This window comes from Malurus melanocephalus, unplaced genomic scaffold (assembly GCF_030028575.1).
Source record: "Malurus melanocephalus ecotype Western Australia unplaced genomic scaffold, MMel_1.1 scaffold_434, whole genome shotgun sequence".
NCBI classification, from domain to species: domain Eukaryota; kingdom Metazoa; phylum Chordata; class Aves; order Passeriformes; family Maluridae; genus Malurus; species Malurus melanocephalus.
In genome coordinates this window covers 182,605-206,821 of record NW_026623666.1, presented here as the reverse complement: position 1 = coordinate 206,821, position 24,217 = coordinate 182,605, and the positions used below count along the sequence as shown (strand labels likewise).

At 38.4% G+C, this 24,217-nt stretch overlaps 1 protein-coding gene across 1 annotated transcript; it reads left to right on the top strand.

The window, feature by feature from the left end:
- Window positions 1-19,006: 19,006 nt before the first annotated feature.
- On the top strand, window positions 19,007-23,610 carry PRL (prolactin). Its single transcript, XM_057380055.1, has 4 exons — window positions 19,007-19,192; window positions 19,576-19,683; window positions 21,094-21,273; window positions 23,131-23,610. The coding sequence occupies exons 1-4, from the start codon at window positions 19,043-19,045 to the stop codon at window positions 23,320-23,322; spliced, it is 630 nt and encodes a 209-aa protein (XP_057236038.1). The 5' UTR covers window positions 19,007-19,042; the 3' UTR covers window positions 23,323-23,610.
- Window positions 23,611-24,217: the final 607 nt, after the last annotated feature.

The window sequence follows — 24,217 nt, the reverse complement described above, 5'->3', positions numbered from 1 at the left end:
TTCAGGCTTCCAGGACAGCACAGAAGATGTGAGCAGTTCCTCCAACACCAATCAGTTTTCCACTTTCACTTATCTGAGTTTTCTTCCACTTAAATTGTTTAGAATTGGAAGGGACAGAGGTATTTCCTTTTGTGGCACCGAAATTTAAACATGAACATATTACACCAAAAGCATGCACATAAAACTTACCATATTTCCAAGCACTGGCATACACAATTCTGGCCTGGAAGTGAATGTGAAAAAGTCTAACCACCTAACATTTCCTGCAAGAAATATGTGCCCACAGGGAATATGTGCTTTTCTGAGTCAGGTAACTTTTCTTTTGAGTGAAGATGGGCAGAACTGGATCAAGGGATTAGCAACACAGGTCAAATTAATGATCTATTAAGTCAGAGCTCATAGGGCTATCTTCCTGTACTCAGATCTCCAAGATGAATGCCCACTTTTTGCTTGTGCCTAATGATGTCCTGAGATGCAAGTAAAACAAAAAACTGGAAGAGGACATACATAGATTTCTTTCTACATTCCTACTTTTAATAATCTCTTACTTTTTCTCATCCTCATCTGGTCCATCAGAAAAATGGGGTAATTCTGCCCACTTGCTAAGGATATTAAGAGCATGACCCCAAATAAGGTCATAATCTCTGTSTGCTGAACCATACACCAAAATACAATGCATGTGATCCTCAGATGAAATATTTTTCATTTTAAGTAGCAATAGAAAGGGTGACACAGAAGAGCAATAAGGTCAATATCTCTGCACATAGAGAACTAGAGCAGAAATTTGTGAAGTAAYCTGCACAGGAACTATAATGGAAGAGTCAGAAATTTAAGCTAGATCTCAAGGAAATCAGTTGAGTTCTTTTACTGTGGAGCATGTTGCTGTGGAGAAATAACTTTTATCACAGACTCTTGGTATAAGACTGAGCAAGCAGCTAAACTCACATTTATTCTGAAAAAAGGACAGAGCACACAATGCCATCTTTCAARAGCTGTAAGCTGCCAAGTGAAGAGCAAAAACACAGAATTAGCATGTGAATTAAGGCTAAAAAATTAATCCTGTGTCATTTAAAATTTTTTTCACAGGCATATTTTTATCCCTTACAGATGRATCTTGGCAATTAGGAACCAAGTTACTAAGCTCCAAACTAGTAAAATTCAAATTACAGAGCCAGGTATATGAGGTGGTGTAGGAGTTAATAAGCCAGAGGACAAGCTATATTGCCAAGCGTAACCTTTGACAGGAGGGTCAGAAGTCACTGGGCAAATCTAGAAACAGATCAGTTCTTTAAATCTTCTCGCTGGGTTGCAGGAGTAAACTCTACCTGCTATGTTTGTTTTTTTACTGGAAACAAAAATCTTCAGTTTTGCTTAAGCTGCAAYGACTGCTTCAACTACTGCCATAGACTGGTATTAGCCTGTGATAAGAAACCTCTCATTTATTCTATGAGGTCGGCCATGTCAAAGGAGAATTAACAGAAGAAAAAGACGCTATTTCTCACCATTTATAAAACTGAGGCTTGCACTCATTCATATACATTTTAAAATTAGTCCTTAAAGGCCAGCATCTTTCATTTTCTATAAACATTTAATGAAAGCTTGACAAGAGAGTAAATTTAATCTCAAATAYCTGGTTATGTGTAAACACTTCTGCACCACGTTTTCAAGTCTACAATTATACCCTAACAACCTGAAATTAAATTTTTTTAGAGTCAAACACAAAGTTCCAGAATAACATTATTGCTGCTATAATACTTGCATCTCCAAAAGGGCAACAGAGATAACATCCCCTGACTCACAAAGCTAGCCAGAGCACTGGAAATTACCAATATTTTTCATGAAAATGACTGCAAATTAACTCAGAACAAGAATATTCACTCATGCAACTGACAGCTAATTTTGAAGTAATGAATGCATTTAAAAGTAACACAGTTTTTAATTGCAAACTTAAGAAGGGAAAATAAGCAACGTGCTGAATAAATTGTTCATTCTGAATGATTAATCCAAATCTAATAACTATCTGTCTCTACAAATATTGTAATAAGGGATAATCAGTCAGTATAAAACACCAGAAAGAAAAGAGCCACAAAAAAAATGAAGCTGTATTGCTGCTGTTTCAGTACTGAAGGACACACTTCCTAACTCTCTGATAATCTCTTCCAGCTTCAGATGCTCCTGCAAAAGCAGAATTTAAACTGAGTTTTGCTGAGACCCATAAGCCATGCTGTGTCATTGCTGAGACCCACAAGCTCAATCAYAGTCCAACCCTAAAGGCAAGATGAGATGCTTATTCCCTCTTCCTCTCATTTTTACTCCCCTTCTCTTTGGAAACTCAGAACCAGATGCATGGGGGGAAGTCTCTGACTCAAACTGCTGTGTGAGCAAAACCTACAGTCTCCACGTCACTGCTATATATGGGCTGGGGGGAAAGATGATGGGCCTGTCTCAAAAAAGCCGCCAACCATCATGTCTGAGAGCTCCTCTCAGGCGTCCTCAGCCTAAACATTTTATGGGTTGGGGGTCGCAGGTCACCAACTGTCAAAACACAGCACAAGTCCCACCGCACGCCCGCGAGGAAACTGAGCAGACAGCAGAGCCGGAGTTCAGGGGCCGCGCTGCTCAACACGCACCACGAACGGCGGAGCTGCCCTTAAAAAGTAACAGGCTTTGCCCCCTAAATCTTTCTGATTTTTACAAGTCGAGCTCAAAGTTAAGTGGGCGTGAGTTTTAAAAGATCAATGCACATGTGGAATTAGGCTATTCTAAACGTCTTTCTTTTTTTTTGTTTTAATGGAGGAAAACAACCACCAAACTTTGAACTGCCAAATTTAACCAGCAGCAAACTCCAAAGCACCAGGTGGTTTCATAAACCCAAAGGTTCATAAATCTTTTCTTTAAAGTTTCCAATTTCAAAAAAGAGCTTGTTCTCTTTGTGGTTATTTTTCAATTTTTCTCCCTCCCTCCCCCTTCTTTCCTGCCTTTGGGCGGATGACCTGCCAACCCCCGACAGCCTTTCAAGCTCGCCGTGCCGGCTCCTGCTGATGCTGCTGGAGACAGGCTGCCCACTCACGGGGCAGCGAGCTGCGGGCATGACTTCATCCACCGGGAGGAATCGCTGCGAAAGGGGCTGCACGGGGGARCCGTGCTTTCTATTTTTAAACACTGCCTGTCACATAGCTCAGGAGTGCAAAGAGTTCAAGCGTTCAGTGGATCTGTTCTTGYCACTGCTCGGGCCTTTCAAACAGAAATAGTTACAGGAATTGAGGCAGTGTAGTCATCAGTCTCCTCCATCCACAGCCCACGGACTATGAACAGTCCCTGGGAGCAATTCATCTGTCCTGTGGGGTAATSTGGGGTACTGCCAGGTGCAGGAGGGGGATCAGGGTTGAATGAATCACCGGTGGCATGTGTTTAACCTGGAACAAGGTTTCTTCATGAAAGATGGCAGCTGGGAATAAACCTCTGCTACAACCAGAGCAAATCGCTTGCCCTGCAACCTTGCTTCTGCTGTGTGAGAATTGTTACTGAGAAAGGCATAGTGGCACTGCCAGGCATAGCATGAGGTCTTCTCGTGGCCAGAGCCAGCTGGGGGCTGCTATGGTCGTGGGCCTTTACCTATGCATGTGTACTGTGCAGAATGTGAGCAGTGCACTTCCACGAGGCACCAAACTTTATCTGGTTTCTGAGATGTGAGAAGAGCAGAGATGCCATAAAGAGTCCTTCTCCAGTTTTAAAAGAAGTCAGCAAAAAGGCCGGATACTGCTCGTTGAGGTACTGCTCTRTAATCAAGGGACACACAGGCACACGGTCCTCTAATCTTCTCAAACTGAGAGAAGACAAAGCAGCAAGAGCAGAAAAAATTGTTGTAGATTTCTGGCCTCTTTCTGGTCTCCTAATTACACCTCTAAAACCAGCCCACTTTAGCACATGCCTCAAATTATGCAGTCACAGAAACCCTCAGGTTGGAAGGGCCTCAGAGGTCACCTAGTCTATCCCCTGACAGCAGCCTKCTCCCTCTGCTCCACATATTCTCCCACAGAAAGGCAGCATGGAGAGAGAGCTGCAGAAACAGCTGTGGAACCATTAACTCGCTTGCTTTACCTAAGTCAGACAGATGGGAGTCTTTAGCYCATTACCACTTCTCTTTTTAAGAAACAGCACCCAACACATGGCTGCATAGAGACAGATCACTCACAGTTGCTTAATTGTGTCACAGGGCTRGGTGAGGGTGGGGTGTTAAATCTCCAGCCCCTTGAAGGCTGTCCTATCAGATTCAGCAACCAAAATCACATTGCAGCTCCTTAGACCTGACTTCATTAAAAGTGAATTTCCTATGAAGCCCTCAGGTAAATATCACCCACTTTTACAGATGAAGTTAATGAGGCAAAAATGTTGTGGAATGTGATCAAGGCCACACAGGAATATCAGTATCAGTGCTGGAGCATGAGCTTGGTCTAAGTGCTCTATCCACTTCTGGAGATCAGATTATTCCCTCCTCCTACCTGAGGAGTTGTGGCACGAGCTCCCAGACATGAAGCGGAGGGAAACCACTTGCTGGTACCAGTGGTTTAGGTACCAGCAAGAGGCACCCAAGCCTTTCTGTCAACCCTTCAACTGGGCACTACTCTTCCCTCTGGAATAAATGTTCCTTGCTTTTTGTTGCAGCTTTCTTTCATCCGCTTTCATCTAATGCCTTTACGTTYCTCACATATACAAATATACACATGCTTTGCCAGAAAAATCAAAGAAAACTACCACTTTTTTTTAAAGAGAAACAAGACGAGCTTTCATGTTTCTCATGTTTTATGCTGTTGAAACTGTATTTGATATAGTCCCATGAGCAGACCTTTCAATAATAATGACTAAATCTAGGTTTCTTTTTTATTTTGTAGGTTATTTAGGAGCTCTTTGGAGCTGTAACCACAGTTATCCAGACAGCTCTCACCACATACATGTGGTATTATTTACTCAACCTCCTGATTCATTAAATGTATTTGCAGCTTCTAAGAAGTTTATTATTATTCCTCTGTGGCATTTTCATATTGATTATAATTTCAAAATTGTCTGCTGGTAATCAATGAGTATCCACTAAATTAGATGACAGTTGACGGGTATAAAATTAAAACATATAAAACTGCAACTACTTTCTGTCTACAGCCATCAACATAATTAAGATGATTCCACCTCTCCTCACTCACTAACTCTCTAGAGCTAGCTCTGGTTCTGTGTTCAACTGTAGGAAAAGAAACAGGAGAGCAGAGAGTTGGTGGATGAGCTAGATAACAATGGCAAACTCAGCATCTARAATATTGCAGCATATTGGATAGCGTGACAAAAAAACTGTTATTTTCTACCAGAGTTCCTCCAAAACCTGGATCCAGTCTTTCCCTTAATTCAGGAGTGTTACAGTATTGTTCTCTTGATCCTCTGTCTCTGGCAAACGTAGATTTTGTTGAGAAATAGCTCTTAGGCTAAACAGAAGGGACTCATAAGCATAAGACAGCACTAACACAAACAAGTTGAAATGATGGACTCCTCCACGATACACTTCATGTTTACATTTCCTAGTGAGGTATGACCATCAAGTTTCTCTGGATCCCCTATTACCCAACCATAGTTAAAAGATACAATTTTATCTTGTTCTTTCTCTGAATGGTCAAGTTCCAAAATAAATGCCAGATCTGGATTTGGCAGTAAGGATCCATGGCTTTGCTACTAACTTAAATACCTCTAGCCCAGATGGCCCTTAAGCCTGTCTGAAAAATATTCCTGGATTCCAACTGCAGAAAGCCGTTCCCCAAGCAACAGATTCCCCATGGCAGATCATCACACCAATATTTTTCATTGACTGTTTTTTTTAAGAAAATGAAAATATTGAAYCCCTATCTTTTCACTCGTAAATAGACTCTAGTAATTTATGTATAAATAGATACGTATATAAGGCGCTCCTTCTCATTTCACCATACACTGTGATAAAAGATCTGAGCAGGATCTCAGATCTGACAGAATGCAGGTTGGATCTTGGTGGGACTAGGCTTGGATATGGGATTGCTTCCAGAATTATCCAGCAACCTAGAGACCTGACACTCCAAGGGAATGATACGTGCCTCTTTTTTATAACAAAGCCTGTTCCAAAAAATATCAGAGTAGCTGGTAGCAAACAGCTTCAAGGGAATGCGACATGTAATTCTTGTCCTGCCAAGAAAATATATACATCATTAATAATAAAGATCTACTTGACTGATAACATTTCTGATAGTTATTAGCAATGAGAYAGTTTACTAGTCTCAGCTTTGTTAAATCCCTGTGTGGATTTTGCCAAGCTTAAAATAACAGGATAAGGCAACAGAATACTTCCAATAGCTAAAATTCTRAACAAAAATCACAAATTAAAATGAATTAAGAAGGCTTTGCCAGAAAAAGAAGTAAGTTTCAGGTTCTTGAGCAGTGGATCAAAGTGACAGTTAGATGATTTCCCCATTACCTGCCATGTTCATGCAAGCAATATTCATTAGCAACAAGATTATAAATSAGATTAAAAAAAACCCCAACCATGTATCTTTATAATTCTGCCTTTTCATTGCCAAACTCTACCAGTGTTCAAAACAGAAGATTTCACTGCTATTCAAAATAAGGATCTGGAATTTAGTTCTTCCCAAAATCTGCAGGGGTACRTTTTAGAAGAGGAGCTGTACCAAACTTCATCCCACAGACTGCACTAATTCAGCTTCATATCAAGACTATCCCAGGGAAGACCACGGCATTTCTCTAACTCTGGACACAGGATCATGTGTGCTAAGYGTTGAGAGAAATATAGTGAGAAATATAGTCCAAGTTCTGTGTAGAGTGTGCTAAGATTAGCTGGTCCTCCATTAACACTAACAGAGCATGAAAGCAGGTCGAGAGCAGCTAGATTACTCATTCCACTGTTTGCATAGAACCTTACACTTCAAAAGCATTACAAATCTACATGAAATGTGGCTTTCTCATTTTTCCTGCACCTTTAACTGGGTCTAACACCAGCTACATGCAGCAGGCCTGAGAATTGGGTTTGCATGCACACACTCTTGTGTGGGATGTTTCTAGTGTGCATGTGACTAGGTGTGTCTGCGAAACAAATTTCTGGACTGACCAAGATCCTTTGTCCAGCAGCAAATGAGGTGTGTGTGTGTGAGTTGTATGATGCAAGTATGCACATCATTGCACCTAGATACATGAAGACAGGTGGCAGACTACTGGATTTTTGGAGCTCAAACAGCCTTTTGTTTTTCGCGTGGCATCACTATAGGGCACGAATGGAAGRCATATAACAGTTGAGATAGAAAAACTAAAGCCAGCACAAATGAAAAAAGGTTATATGATATGTGGATGATTCTGGAGGAATTAAAATAGAGATGCAGAATAGAGCATAAGTTTATGTGCAGTTCATGCACATGACCTAACAATTTATATATAAGCAAGTCACACTCCATCAGGGTTACAGAAACAGTCATAGCTCCCACAGTATTAGAAGATACAGTGTTAAAACCCTTTCTGAAAAATAGCAGAAATATGCCCCACTGATTTTATTTCATACCTCCACAACTCATCCCACAATATCTTAGCTTTATCACAAAACAGAAACACKAGGGACATCTCCCCATAGAAATCAGAATAGAAACACCAGCAGTATATTTCTCTGAAAGGTTTTGTGCTATGTACTTTTTTCTTCCACTGTCATTTTGAGGCATGTGTGTGTAATGCAGTCCTGGACAATGTGAGAGCAATTGTGTCTGCTTTTATTCAGAGGCTAACAGGCCTTTCTGAACTGATGTTCTCAGGCAAAAGCCTTCAGACTAATCATATTCCTTGATAAAATCTCCAGTGGAGAGCACTGAACACTGACATGGGCCTTTCAGATAGCTTAGGTCTATCTCTTGCTGATYGGTCCTTTTACTTTTTAAAAAACTTTCAGGTTTCATTTCAGATGGCAAAAAGCAATTTGAAATTCTCTCCAGATGTCAAGGAGTTTTGTTGTCTTTTTTCCTCCTCACAGATTCATGTTCTGAATAGAAGAAAATAGAGGATAAAAAAAAAAAAAAAAAAAAAAAAAAAAGAAGAAGATAAGGAGAAATATTTTAAGCCTTTAAAAGATATGAGGGATCTAAATTAAAAACCTTTGTGAAGCAAAAGGTGGCTGGAGGGAATGTACAGGAATAGTCAGTTACTGCTGGCATGTTTACAGGCTTTGAAGGTTCTTTACATCTAGCCCAGTGAGAATGGTTAACAGCAGTTCTACCTCACACTAAGATTATACAGGATTAATGAGGTCTTTATTAAACCAAATACCTGCAGTTTCTGTTACTGCCAGTGYAGTTACAAATCCTTCATACTTGTTCATACATGGTAGGGAGTAACACTGGAGCCCAGTAAAAATGACTGGCCATTTTGCCTTTCTATTCTTGTGATGGTTGCTGTTTCTAATAAGGAAATAGGTTCATTTCTGCTGACAGTAAGTAAAATGAAAAGAGGGGGGTTGTTTGTTTCTTCTTTGTTGTTTTCGTTTTTTAAAGAGCCATAGATTTCTGACCCATGTATCGATCCATGTAGGAAAGAAGATTGTGTGAAAGACAAACTGACTACAACAAGAAGAAAACTGACTAGAGTACCTGATTTACCTGAAGATGTTTTTTTTTTCTCCAGAGCAAGTCTGGAGTAAACTGGAAAAAACCCTTCTTCKGTCTTGTCATCCGCATTCAGCTGCTTGGAATTGTCATCTCACAGCCATGTGCAAATAATGGATCCAGCARCAAGATATGTCTACGCACAAACCCAAGGGCCATAATGGCAAAATGTGCTGAAAACTGATACAACACTGTTTTTATTTTGCAAGCCAACATGAAATACCCTTTTACTCCACTGTTATAAAGATGAGAAGTAAACATTGAAAAACTGAGATATTCTGTTCTTTGATCATCTTTATTGTAACTCAGCTCTCTTTCACCTCCACTTAACTGAAGCATTTTTCTTATTCTAAGGTTTGGAGTAAAATTAGATTAGAAATCTTTAATATTATGATTGCATCCCTCACAKCAAATGTGAATTTAAAAAAGTATTATTTTGATACAGGTCTCTCCTCCACTCCTAAGCTTAAGGAAATTGTGTACAGTATTCATGGCAGGTTGTTGGGTTTTTTTTAAAGGAAAGAATATAATAACTTGAATAAAACTTCAGTCCTTCAGTCCTTTTAGTTTACAGTTACTTTTAGCCTATTTTTTTTTTATGAACTGCCTCTGTTTAGCATATTCATTTCTATGAAGGATACAAACAAGTTAATTTTATTCACTATGAAAATTTTATCTTTTCTGGTGTCTGGAAGGTGGGATGGTATTGACGTGCTCCACAGGWATAAAGCCAAACACTCTCCAAATATGCTCCACAGGGAATATTAGCTCCAAGCTTTGAAACCACAGCCAAATCAGAAAATCTATAAGGAGAAAGTGATGCAAAGATTGTGCTGCACTCCCCTCCCACCTGTTGGGTTGCTGTTATTGTGTTTCTTKATTTTTTTCCCAAGGAAGACTCTAACTATTCCAAAGCCTTCGTGCCATGGGAAGAGCTGTGTTTGAAGAGTAGCTCAAWTTACGATTTTATAATCACACTTCAAAAAAACTAAAGTAAAATAAATGCACCAGAGAGGCAACAATTCCTTTGCCTCTTCTCTTCCTGTTTACACAAAAATCCGTGGCTAATGGAACAAGTTGCAGAGTTGATTTAATGTTCCTGCTCCTGCTCAGCCACGAAGCTGCACCGTGTCAACCACTCATGATGACCAGGCACTTCCRAAAATGGCAGTGTCATGACATTTCCATGGTGACTTTGGCCTCAGCTTTGCAAATCCCACAAGATCAGGTTACAGACTGAYGACTTAGGAAATGAGTAAGAAAGCTCTAAAGGAGCAAAGCTGTGATTATATGCAAATATATTCATTAGAGAAGAGATTGAACAGAAATGCACGTTCAATATTTTTTAATGAATTTTTAAACATAAAAATGTGCTGCAGGTGTGCAATTTCATGTATTTGGCCTTTTAAGTACTGGTTAGAAATGATTGCTACCAAAAAGTTTTCTTGATTATGTTTTTTTCTAATTTCGTTTAAAATATTTCCTTTTAAACAGCTTCAGCTGTTTTAGTTTTTATTGACWATCATTTATTTCTTCTTTGCTTATATTACGTAATGTCCAATATAACTATCAGCCATAAGTTTTGAAGTTACAAGCAAATCCTGGCAGATACRTTGGAGGAGCTGACAATCTCTGCACAGAACATACCATGGCGTGTGTCTGCTGTATATACCTGTAGGTATTTCCATCCATTTTATACCTTGCAACAGATTTTTTTTTAATATATAGTTGCTGAATATATAGTTGCTAAATAACTACTTTCTTATTTTTCCATCAAAGAAAACATTTTAAATTTTGGAAACAGGTGAATGAATTTTGCTAAAATAATGTCACGTCTTTCAAAAAGATATATGTCCATATTTTCTAGCCTCAGTTCAATAAATATGACAAGCTTAACTAAAATATTTACAAAATGAGGTAGAATAGAAAAAGCACTCCAGTGAGATATGAAATAATAAGATTTAAGGTTCCAAATTTCCTGTGGGACAGGAGACGCCCAATACACACATACGTTATCCCTTCAGGCTCTGTTGGGGTTCTGTGCGTTTGGGGRTTTTTATGCATTAGGTTTAGAGACAGTAATAAGAAAATAAAGAAAATGTGATAGGTATTGGAATCACTGAGAGAAAACTCTGGCACTAAATGCATCCTTAAAGACAATTAATTAAAGGTCCCATTGTTTCAGTATTACTTCTGTTCCAGAGGATTGTGACCAGTAATATGCATCCTCCCTCTGATAAATGCACAACTAAAAGTAAGGTCCTCCCAAAGAAGCAAGAATGTCAGCATAGGTCTCTGCCTGCTATTTTGCTTTCAGCTAATAACGCACCCCCCGACAAGTTCTACTCACCTTTTACTCTCCATTCAATCCTTACATATATATCAGAAATTATTGAACCAACAAACATTTCACATGAATTTCACATCAGGAGGAAAAATGCATCTTCATGAAATGCACTTCTAAAGGACAGGACAAAATCTCCACTTGTATTACTATCCTCTATTAAACACTGCATGCTAAAACTGAAGCCTGTTTACCACAATCTGTGGAAATACCTCCCTATTCAAATGTGCTCAAAATCTCTGTGCACACTTCAGTGCTCTTTTCAATGTATTTGCAATTGAAAAAAAAATCCTCTTACTCTTACAGACGCTAGTTCCACAAAGCACTTAAGGAAATATTTTTCCAGTGATGCATTTATCCATAGAATTAAAAATATGCAAATATTTGAACCAGTTTTATTTTCTCCTATTCCCTGMTTACTGGAAGGAAAATTTCAACCTTCTCATAGCAATTTTAGTGTTTATTACTTTTTATTAKAAATGTGTTACAGAAATATAATACTTAAACCAATAACAATAATTACCCAGCCCACCAATAAATTCCACTGTGGCAGGTCTATCCTTAGTAAAATCTTGCAACTCATTCTACTTTATCCTGAAGAATGATTAGATGAAATCTGGATCTTATGGAAAATGACTTGATTGTGGCAGATTGCAGCTATGTTTGCAGCTGAACATTGTCAAGGGAAACAAACCATAATAAAAGCTAATGTAAGGGAAAACAAGCAAAAAACATAGAAATTATTTCAATTACTAGGTCTTCAATCTTTGGAGATATGATGTTCAGTGTGCCGCAGAATCAAGCATACTTTTTCTTGCAGCTAAGGCAGAGTTAAACAGTGATGTTTTTATAGCAATAACTGTATCTTATAAGTCAAAGTGTGCAAATACTTACATACTTCTACATTTGGACTGGGCTGTATCTCACAACTTTGGAAATCAGGGCAGCTATGGCACAGCATGTTATTCCACCATCCCAGAAACAGAAAAAGACTCAAACTGGATCAACAGAAGAAGCTGCCACTTCTCAGAATCTCAACTATATGGCTATGGTCCCAGTAATCAACTCCAATGATATTATGGAGGGCAGAGATTTGTCCCATCTTCACTTTCAAAATCACTAGTTTTCACCTCTGAAAAAGGAAAAATGGATTTAAGGCATTAGGCAAGTAATATTGCACGCACATGACATTAAATGCTSAACCAGCATGGGCTCAGTCTGCTACTTCACAATTATACAAAAAGTTTTGCAGTGCATCTCTGTCCTAGCAGATATCAGATCCTTATCACCCARCCTCCAAGAGTCAGATAAATCTGGTATCAAGTATCAGGCCAGGATAAGTACCAGAACGTGGTCTCTCGATAATTCAGCTGAAGCACCAYAATGCAGTTATCTGTGATCCAGATCAAATTTTTACTGCCAAGTTATTTGATAATACACAGATACAGCATTAGTGAGGACTGAGCCACAGGCTTCAAACAACTTCAAGTATCAGGAACAATATACACTGGCCAGCTTTTACTCCATTCTTYGCAAAGTCCCCTGGGTTTTTGCTATCATTAGCTGGAATTCTATTTGGGAATCGCACTTAATATTTCATGGTGCACTTAGATGTATGTCATCATAGTGGCAATGTTGATAAATTATTTTTAAAACRTGTTCTGCCATTTCATTTTTATGTCTATTTCTGAAATTGTATGAAGCCACACTGGTACATGAATTAAAAGTAAAYGGAAAATATCCCAAAGATTTCCACCTTTTTTTTTCCTCCATATGGAATTATTTTCCCATATGTTCTTATCTACTTTTTACCAGTCTACTTGTGGAGAGAACACTAAAAAAGGAGTCAATTCCCATTTTGCTGGTTTTGCTGAGATGAACATTTGGAAAGAATGCTTTTAAAATTCTCCTGCTCCTTATATGAAGCAAAGAGAAGAAAGAGCCTTTGTTTAACAGAATCCTAGAAAATCACTAAMATTTTGCACAAATGTTTCATGGACATTATAGGGCAGAATCATAAAAGACAAAATATTTTTAATTTAAAACTATCTAGATTGGAAAAATATTCTGTTTATGTTCTTCTTCCAATTTATTTTCCACATGTTTGGATAGGGCTTTGAGCAACCTGATCTGGGGAATGTTGCCCCTCTCCAAGACAGGGGGGTTGAAACTGGGTGAACTTTAAGGTCCCTTCCAACCCCAACCTTTCTATGGTTTGGTGATTTCATGAAAATTTTTTGTGCTTTGAGGATTTGGTTTTGATCCAGATAAAAATGGTTTTGCAATTTTTCAAAGCCAACCACTAAATTTGACAGGATAACTTAGAAAATATTCTATTAAAGAAACCACAAACCTCCAGGTTTTTCTCCACAGAGATGCTTTCCATGATATCCACTGCTCTCCCCTAATTTATCAGGTCGTTGGCTCATCATAGAAGGCAATTAGGTAAGCCAAGCATGATTTACCCTTAATGTATCCATGCTGACTACTCCTATTCACCTTCTTGTCCTCCATGTGGACAAAGATGACCCCCGGAATGAGGTGCTCCATCACCTTTCTGGAGATTGAGGTGAGGCTGATGACCTGGTAGCTCGCTGGGTCCTCTTACCTGCTCTTTTTGGAAAGCAGAGTGACATTTGTATTTTTCCAGTCCTCAGGCACCTGTCCTGAGTGCCACCAACTTTCCAAGGTGATTGTGAGTGGGCTTGGTGTAGTGTCCATCGGTTCTCCCAGCACTTGTGCAGAAATCCCATCAGGGCCCATGGACCTGTGGGTATAAAGTTTGCCTGAGTGTTCTCTATGCCAATGCTCYTTGAGTGAGGGAAAGTCTTCCTTCCAACAYTCCTCTACCTTGGTCTCCCAGGTCAGAGATTCCTGAGGGCTGGCCTTGTCTCAATGCAAAGGCAGCATTCAGCAAATCTGCCTTCTCCGCATCCTCTGTTACCAGGGTGTTCATTTCGTTTGGTAACAGGCCCACATTATCCTTAGTTTTCCTTTGTTATTCATGTCTTTGAAAAACCTCTTCTTGCTCTCCTTGACATCTTTTGCCAGATTTAATTCCAGAGGGGCCTGGGCCTGCCTTGTATTTCTCATTGCACATGCAAAACAAGAACACAGGAACACACAGACCTTTCTTTTTCCCATTGTATATCCAAAGAGTCAATCATTTAGACCACATACAGGAATGTTTTTCTGAACATTGAGCTTTACGTGATCTACACACATAACTTGGGGATCATCTTTTAAAAACAACAAAAATTTGGCATTTCAAACTGCTGCATCAACTAATGTTCTGTTATTAAATACAATACTTCCAGGTAAGTAAAAGCTCAAATCAAGTGATTTACCAGTCTTCAGTTAAACAACTTCAGTATTCTGCAAGGAGCTATTCTATTAGAAAAAAAAATTTCTTTCTTCTGCATTAGCCGTCATTCAGACACAAGACTTTGCCGTCTCAAAAACTTTAAATAAAGTAAAATGGAATAGGAGCATTTGATCTTCCAGTACTGATCAATAGTTCTTAATCAAGATGCCACTCTAATTCATGGTTTGAAACCTGATATGAGATGGAAAGATAAGGTTATTGAGAAATGAACACTAGATGTTGTTATCTGTAATATTGATACATCACATGTAATGCCTAAGAAGCATGAATAATGTGCTAAAAACTATATAATAAAGTCTGCCTATAGTAAGTCCTGCTTTTGGTGTATTGTTTACACTGTAAATAATATAGCTATTACTTATTTTATTTCCAGGGAAGATCTTGAAGATAAAAGGAATGTGGTAATTTATTTGTATATATTTTTAAGGCAGAAGGGAAATACATAGGGAAATGGAAATATGCTGGCAATCATAGCTGTGCTTTGTAGTTCCTCAAAGTTTTTCCAGGGGCTTTTCCCTAAATGCTGATAATKGTCCAGCTTTGTACAGCATTGTCTTGAACTATTGTTAAAATTCAGTGGCTGTTGGGGGCTAAGATGAACTTCCTTTCCATGGAACAGAGAATAATCAGAGACAATGGGATGCCAAGTTCCATGCTACCTCTTTGGAGTATATAAAGCCAGGTCACTTTCAAAAGGCGTTCAAAAGCATTTTCAGCTACATTCAAGTTTTTATTCAACTTTTAAATAGAACCAAATTCCTAACTTATAAAAGAAAATTAATATTTTAATCTATTTCTTTCTGTTTATTTTAGCGTTTCCTCTCTTTTGTTTCTCTTTTTTGGTAACAATAAGAAATTATGTTCTTCACCTAAATYGCAGATCTGAGAATCTAGCATTTTATTTTATTTTACTTTTCCCCCTAAGATTTTCTGTGCAGACACAAACTTCTTAACCTCTATGTCAGTTCTCATACCTGGTAAAAGAACCTCACCTTTATACTTATCTACTTTATAGAGAGTGTCTTCTCTCCTGCCTATGTTYCTTAATTKCTGACAATTTTAATCCATTYATGTTTGCAGAGTATTTGAGGATGRAAAGTGCAAGGGRAAATTAAAGTACATTATTTTATGGCAGAATGCTTTAATTAAAACATCATGGAATGGTTTAAAAAAAAAAACACTCTCCTGTGATCTACATTTAAGGTGCTTGTCTACATTTACATAGCAAGAGACAGGTTCTTCTCCAAGATAAGTCATATGAGGATATTGACTTCAGCTGATGATGTCAGGCCTCAGAGAGGCCTCCCTGTCAAAAAATGGATTAGACAGCYTTGGGAGTTTACCTGCTGCCTTTGCTATCTAGTCCCTAATATTAATTAACTGTGTGTCCTTTTTTGGCCCCACTACCAAACCTTCAAAATGCCAAGAAARGGGGACTGGTAAATGAAAGAGCAAYGAGTGAGTTGGAACTGTCCATCCACCTAATTCACAGGACTCTTCTAATGATGTAAGATAGCAGGATTTTTCAGTCTCACCTGTAATCTTATTGGARAAGGATTTCAAATAAAGTTGAATTAAATCAAGATCATAAGATATCAACTGCGATTTAGAAGACAGCTTTTTCTACCATCCATTCTAGAGTTTTTTCTGTGGCCCCATTCCAGTATTACTATCTTCATCATATTGCCACTTTTCCTGCTGCGGACAACAAACTGCTTCATTTACTCAGCAGAACTTCAATTCCAATCAAGATGCATCCTCTAAGCAGAACAAAGTTTTTTAGCAAACATCCTAGGACTTAACAAAGGTAGACCACCTGTTAATAGTTCCGGTTTATTGTTGAAACATCTTGTTTCTCAAGGAATGCCTTCCCTAAAGGCTTTACCTTTCTTCTCCCTYGTCCATCATTACTTCAAGAATCATGCCCATAATTATGAAATCATGAAGGATTCCAGGCTGTGTGTGTACCCRTTCCAAAGGTATGGAACAAGACATCTAAAGGCAAGAAAATTCATTAACATTGCATTCTTTATTCATGATGACCCTCTAATTTGGAAAACTTTTCCATGGGCAAATGGACCTGAGAAACAGATGAAAGGTTATTTATTTGCTAACATATTCATGCAGATGAGCCTCACACAAGAAGAAAACAGGGACAACCTGTTGGGGCTGGTTTGCAGGTTACCACAGACGCATCAGATTTGAGAACAAACCTCACTGCTGACGACAGCACGTGTTTTGCATGTGGTGGAAATATCCATCTTTTACGCAGAGGGTTTTCAAGCATAGAAAATAATTTCATGGTTTTGCAGAGGCTGCTTCTTTTTAAATAATGCTAACTTATTCATGATACATTTCAGATTAAGCAGTAAACATGTAATTTATACCTCTTCAATTGTTCTAAATTATTACTTTTTTTGGTATAAAAACTAACCTTTTTCTCTCAAMATCTCTCAGATGAGGACCAGTTACATCAAGATTTTTGCTGTGTAATATATTTTTTAACTGACCAGGAATGTCATATCTACAGTTTTGCAGAGAGTGGTCTGTTTTTCAGGGACTGTCCTTTGTACTCKCCTTAAATTTCAGTACAATTTTTCCTATTTCTCTCAATGGGACATTGTAAACYACTCTTTGCCTCCCACAAATAGCCAGAATTTTAACAAAAGCAAGCTTAGATGGCTGAAGAAACAAGGAAGGATSAGAAGACTGTTGTGGAGAGTGGGAACAGCAGACTAGAAACATTGAGAATACCTGTTGCAGAACTGGAGATTTCTAGGATCAATGGCATTTTCACCTCATTCAGGGCAAAATATTGGCCCTTTCTTCATTCAATCATACTTGGGATCCCACAGCTCAACTTACTAATGAAATTCCCTCTCACAGTTACACTAAAAAAAAAAAAAAAAAAAAAAAAAAAAAAAAAAAAAAAAGAACCAAAAATACTGAATATGAATGTGGAAGAAAGGCAATTTGATGTTTGTAATTATCGAGGCAAACTCCAAGACCTGCTGAATGTATGCAAAATGGACCGTGGATGGAGTATATAAAAGTGGAATGTGCAGAGAATAACAGCAAACCATTGAGATTTCTTTCTGGTAAAGCAAGTCATCATACAGGATGCCTACCATGGGCATGAACAGGGCTTCACTGAAAGGTAAGGCTTTTGACATTCACCTGCTGGTAATTTTTATATTTTTTTCTGTTTAGAATGAATTAGGAGCAACTGAAATATAACAGCTCTAAAAACTGAGGTCTTGCAGCCACCTAGATTTCCAGAAAGGRTGAAACCTGAAGAAGGGAGCTTGATTCCTTTTGTTTTCTAAGAGTATGTTTGCATTGGGAGGTGTCACAGAAAATTGTCTGGAGGGATGTGACACCTGCACATGAAAGTCTGAACCTGGAAATTCTTGCTACACCACTCAGAAGGCTATGACTAGAAGTCATTATTCACAAGTCTAGAGGTGATGCAGTAATTTTGAAATCATTGTTTTCGTAATGGTAGTCAACTTTCCAAGCCCACAAGTCTTAGATTTTCATATTCACAGAGCAGTTCCTCGGAGTATTTTCCTAAATGCAATGTGCAGCTTCTCATGGGGGAGAAGGAAGGTTTACTTCAAGATTGTGTTAATCCCCTTTTTTGAATGTAAAATCAGAAAAAAACTTATCACATGATATAATTAGGGATAGTTTTGCTGATTTGTGAAGTACACTTTAATTTAGCATTTTAAATAAGTCTAGTGAACCAATATAGGTAACAGGTCAATTCCCACAAGTCTCAGAACAAGTACATTCATTTACCAAATATTTTCTTTTCATTATTTTCCATTATTTTTCTGGCTGTATTTTATTTCACTGAATAAATTAAACTCTGTTAAGTTAAAAGTTTTAAACAGATGGGGGTTTGTGCTGTAGATAATGAGAAGTTCTCTATATCAGTTTCAGAAGTTCAGAAGAAAAGAAAAACTATCACTGATTTCTTAAATGTAGGAAATTTAGGGTCAATCTCCAAAAAGCAAAGAAGCACAGCCGCTGGAAATCTTTTGAAGGAATTCCCAGGACAATCATAATCTTAACAGTGACCTAAGCAGCCTCCCACAAAAATTAATTTTAACTCCAAACGTTCGCAAATAAGAAAAGATTGAGGGATTGAGAAAATCCCTCAATCTGGGATGAGGAGGAGGAGGGAAAAGGAAAACAAAGAAAAAAAAAAGAAAAAAAAGGCCAATCTATTTTCCAAATAATTATATCTGTGCAAATATAATTATGTATCTCTATTTGCACTGTGAAGAAGGTGGTTTTTTTTTTTTTTTTCTATTTATCATGATGTTATAAAGGCAGACACATAGAGGCTTCTGAATACATTGTACACTACAGCACAGGTTGTCTCCTCAAAATCTGTAACAGGCTCTGCTATACCAATAGGATGGCAGAGAGGAGAAAGGGTGAAAGAATTACAGGATGTCCCTCCTCCACTGCTTTCAGCAGCCAGATCAGCGGGTACTCTGAGCTGTGTGRCAGCACAACCCAAATCACCCAGCACCTGGCTCTGACAGACACTCCTAAATGTACCTGCAAGTCAGTGTGAGCCAAATTTGCTGTGTTTTAACTCAAACAGGTTTGTTGCTGGTGGTACTTCTGGTGTCCAACATGCTTCTGACAAAGGAAGGAGTGACTTCTTTGCCAATCTGCCCCAATGGATCTGTCAATTGCCAACTHTCCCTTGAGGAACTTTTTGACCGAGCAGTTAAACTTTCACACTACATCCACTTCCTCTCTTCGGAAATGTTCAACGAATTCGTAAGTGGTCTTCTCCTGAGAGCAAGAAAATATAAAATTGAGTTTAATACTTTTTAATCACAAACATATGCTAACATGTAATAAGTAAACAAAAATATGATTGCTGCACAGACAGTGATAGTCCCAATGGTGACCAGTCCTGACCATTGTTAAGATTCCCAGCATTTCTATTAAAAGATACCATTTTCCCATCATTCCTTATCTGTGGGACAAGTTTGTATTTGCTGGGTGCCACTTCCACTCTAGAGACTCACCAGAAACTTTTTACCTTTACAGCATAAAAGCAGTGATAAAAGCCATGGAACAAGCATTATCTAACACATTGTTTGAGCTGGAGCTCTTACCTTTCTGTTTCAATAATGCCTGTCTGTGCTGATCTGCAGGATGAACGCTATGCCCAGGGCMGGGGTTTCATTGCGAAAGCTGTCAATGGCTGCCACACCGCCTCCTTAACCACTCCTGAAGATAAGGAGCAGGCTCAGCAGATTCATGTGAGTCCCATTTTCAATGTCATTCAATGCAAGACAGCAGAGGAAGGCAGGGAAGGAGGGTTATGGAACAGCGAGGCAGCAGCCAGAGTGAGAGGGACATCAGCTCAATCAGAATAAAAGAAATGGGAAGAGGAAAGCCCCAGAAAGACAAAGCTGATTTAATATTTGCTGATACTWAGTTGCMAACCATACAGCATATTTAATTGCCAGTGACTTTCATCCTTTTCCTGTATGATATATTTAAGCATTTCATGTTATTTCCAATTAAAATACTACCTCATGGAACAATGCTAGTTACCATGCTTGTACAGTACTAAGAATGCTACAACCCTTAAACATTATCTTAAAATATCTTATAAAYAAWTAATATATTTGCAAACATAAAAATRCATTRYTGTATGAAGACAGAGGTAAATAGTTTTCCAGTGATTCAAAACCCTGATATTACTAAAAAGTTGAATAGATATTCTTGCTGTTACCAGTAGGCAAACRTGGTCACATCATCATCCAAAGACTGTTGTAAAAATCTGCAGAATATCAGTAAAGAGAAACACACTACAGCCATATATAATTTATTAAAATCATAAACTTCAGTGAAGATGATTTTGTTCAGCCTATGCTCACAGACACAATTTGAAAAGTCTCTGGAAAAAACTAAGCTGAGGTGGATAAATAGGGCTGTTCCATAGTGAAATCTCTATCAGTTTCATGGTGCCGTGGCATATTTGCAATCCCACAGTATCACCAGTTTTCAATGTGTCWTTCAGAAATACTGTTAGGAGCAATGGTATTCACAGCCCTGGGTTGTGCCTCTAGCAAAGAAGAAAAGGTTTAACACTACCACTACCTTAACCACAAGCTTTATGGATTCCTGCTGCCATAAGAAAGGACAATTTTCAAAACCAGAAAGTTACTGCTGGAAGCACTGTTGTTCAAAGAGGAGGACAGATGAGTTGTGTAGAAGCAAAAAAGCTATTTAGTGGTTTACCATAACATGCACCTTCCAATCAGTACTAAACTTACAAAAAAAAAACAAAAAACAAAAAAACAAAAACAACCAACATTGGAGTTTAAAACGTTAATCAAAAAACAGAGTTCTGTTGTTTTTTTTTTTCACAAACATGAGACGTAGTTGTGCTTCATAGTTTTTAATATTGAGAGTAATCAATTATATTTTCCACTGCAATACTGCTTGTGCAAATATTGTAGAACATGATGACACCAATGACAAACTTCAATAATGCAATTGCACACAGGCATCTAAGACAGTGCTATAGACCACATTTAGTGATAGGTCCTGGAATAAGTTCTTAAATCACAATGTCTGAGGACAGTGCTCTAAATGTCTTCTAATGTTACCAGAATTCAGCTTTCTTCTTTTAACTGCCTTTCCTTGCTATGGATGAGCAGCATGAAGACCTGCTGAATTTAATCCTGGGGGTTCTGCGCTCCTGGAATGATCCCCTGGTCCATCTGGCTTCTGAAGTACAAAGAATCAAAGAAGCTCCAGAAACCATTCTCTGGAAGGCTGTGGAGATTGAAGAACAAAACAAGCGGCTTCTAGAAGGAATGGAGAAAATAGTTGGGCGGGTAAGTATTGGGTCCTTAACATCCTTCCAGCCTATTGCCTTAAGCAAGACACATATAGTGATAGGCTCYCCCAACCTGGAATATGAAAGAAAACAGCAGATGTGAAGATTAAAAAATGGAGACAAAATTGTTGAGTCTGAGGACTTTACAGCTTTCTTCTTTCAGCTTTCTTTTTTTCTGCTATCTTGCAGTTTCTAAAGAGACAATGTGACGTGATTGTCATRGAATAATCCATCATACTCCCAGTCCTGCTTTAGGGGAAGGTGTAATCATCAGAACTGGCTATGGTCATTCTATCTTTGAGTATCTTCAATTTGCAATCCTGATTCTTTAAGGCTGCATCTCCATTTTTCCATATGCACAAACTTATATATATATGTTTTAGCATATTTATATGGATCTGTGTASATACAGGTATTATGCATAGTTTTTGGAAACAGGTTTTTAAAACAGCTCTGGGAGTCTGAGTTATTGCAAAGATGTGGCATACATCAGTGATCCTGATATTTTTAATTTCTCTTTGCACACCACACTGGTTCCTCTGGACTCTGTGTCSGACTTTGTTCCCCTTACATTTGTAAGCTTAGACAACAAAGCTGTTGTCTGAAGAAACCCATGCTTGAATAGCTCTTGTTATCAGTAATTGATTGAAGGCTTTCTGGATAAAAACAGCTCTAGCTTGTTTATTTTTAAAGGGGCCTCTCTTAGTCACTGCATTTATCACTCTGCCAGTGAGTTAAATGTTGACAAGAGGTTCTGACTTTTTGCTGCTGAGAAGTTGAACAGCGTGAAGAGTGCCACCATCACTGTATCCACGAGATCACTCAGGGTCTCTCTCTCTCTTTCAGTTAGATGTCTCTTGGCTCAGAAACCCTRTACCATCCAGGCTACAAATACATTTATCAGTGTCATCAAATACATCTCTGTCACATATCTGTGTGTAAAAAGGGTGCAGGTGAGGGTCCAAGATAAGAGTAAGAAGTCAGGTACTGCTCCAGTTGCCCTGTCACCACCTTCTCATTCACATTATTTACAGACAGAGATAAGACTGGCACATTYATTAGTGTCCAATTACATTTTTGAGTCACAGCAGGCCTATTTTTTTTGCCTTTTGCTTAAACCAAAGGATAGCAGCTCCACAGATACTCTCYTATGTGTCTTTACAAAGCACAGCTGGTGAGAAATAAGGATGATGCACAAGCACCTACAGGCACCTTTCCTGCCAGGAAAGGTAGATTTTTGTGATGATACAAGTTTTATGACTGTCTTCAAACAAAGAGATCTAAACCAGTCTTCACCTCAGATGCTAACTCCCTACATGAGTTCCTGCATCTTTCTAACATTAGAAGTCATTGTATCACTCGGCTTTTTTTTAATGGAATCTGAAGTCTACTACTTCTGAATATGTATTATTGAGAGATTTGTCTGATAAGGCCTGAGACAAATCAGTTTGGTGCACACAAACAACTTCTAAGAGCAAGTGTTAGCAAAGTTTTGAATGCAGAGGGAACCAAAGAGAGATGACCCTGAGGAGTCCATGTATGAAGGAAGGTTTGATTTCTCTGSAAAGTCAGGTTCCCCTGGTCATTGRTAACACAGTACTTCTCTTAAARCACCACTGAGACAGTTATGCTTTTTACATGTTTTAGGGAAATAAACTCAAAAATCTGACAAATTCATTCAAAATCTGAATGAGGATGTAGAACATTGTACAGAACAGGATGAGCCACAACAGAAAGCACATTGCAAGCCATACACTCACAACTAGCATTCTTCAATGCCAGCATTTTAAATGCTGCCTTCTACATCCAGTCAGGTACACTATAATTTACTGTTAGTATCACTTTGTGTCTCTAGGTTCATTCTGGAGAGGTTGGAAATGACATTTATACTCCATGGGAAGGACTCCCATCCCTGCAGCTTGCTGATGAGGACTCCAGACTCTTTGCCTTTTACAACTTGCTGCACTGCCTCCGCCGAGATTCCCACAAAATCGACAACTATCTCAAGGTCCTGAAGTGCCGCCTAATCCATGATAACAATTGTTGAGTACTCATGGGCTTAAGCACGTACTRAAATTGTCCATTGTGTGAATGATTGATGCTTGATGCTTTGCCACTTTATGACAAGTCACACTGCGCTGTACCTGCATCATCATTAACTTTCAGGCATGTTTGTATGAATTCTGGCAGTAACTATTAGCACCGTATGTGTCGGTGCTTTAAAATATTGCCAACTAATTGTATGACAAGAGCATAATTTTCTGTCTAATCTCCTCCCCTAGTAGTATTTCAATGATAAAAATGTCTTGCAGATACAAATAAAAGTGTTCTTAAATCCAAAAGCACATAACAATGAGTTGTATCAGTGAATGAAAAMCAGCTGATATTGTTTACACATTTARCAGTAGCTAAAGGTTTTAAAGCTTTCAGCATCTCAATCTCCAGTTACTGATGACAGGATATATCGCTTGCATTGGTCTTTACACCCTCTCAGAAAAGAAGGGGAACAAAAGGGAGTTACATAAAAAAAGCAGATTAATTACCTATTACACTAAAATACCCTAAAGAGAAAGTATGGTCTGAAATCCAATCTGCTTAGATCGATTCTTTCACTCTGTACAAAAACTGTCAGAATAGGGGAGGGAAAGGTTAAGAAATCCATCCTGGCTTACATAGCCATTGATTCCCCATGCAATTCATGGAGAGAGAAGACACTTCCAGAATTTTAAAGACAGAGATATATCTGCATCTCTACTGACTATTTAGAGAAAAGGCACTTCCAAGGGAAGGTTCATTATATTTGAGGTAACTGTCTGAGGGCAAAKTAACCGTTTTCAGTAGATCTCAAAGGGAAGTGATGGACATTCATATCATATCCATCTACCTTTCACATTCCTCTCAAGCAGTGTGGTGGTTGCATTCACTCAGAGAACTTTGAAGCC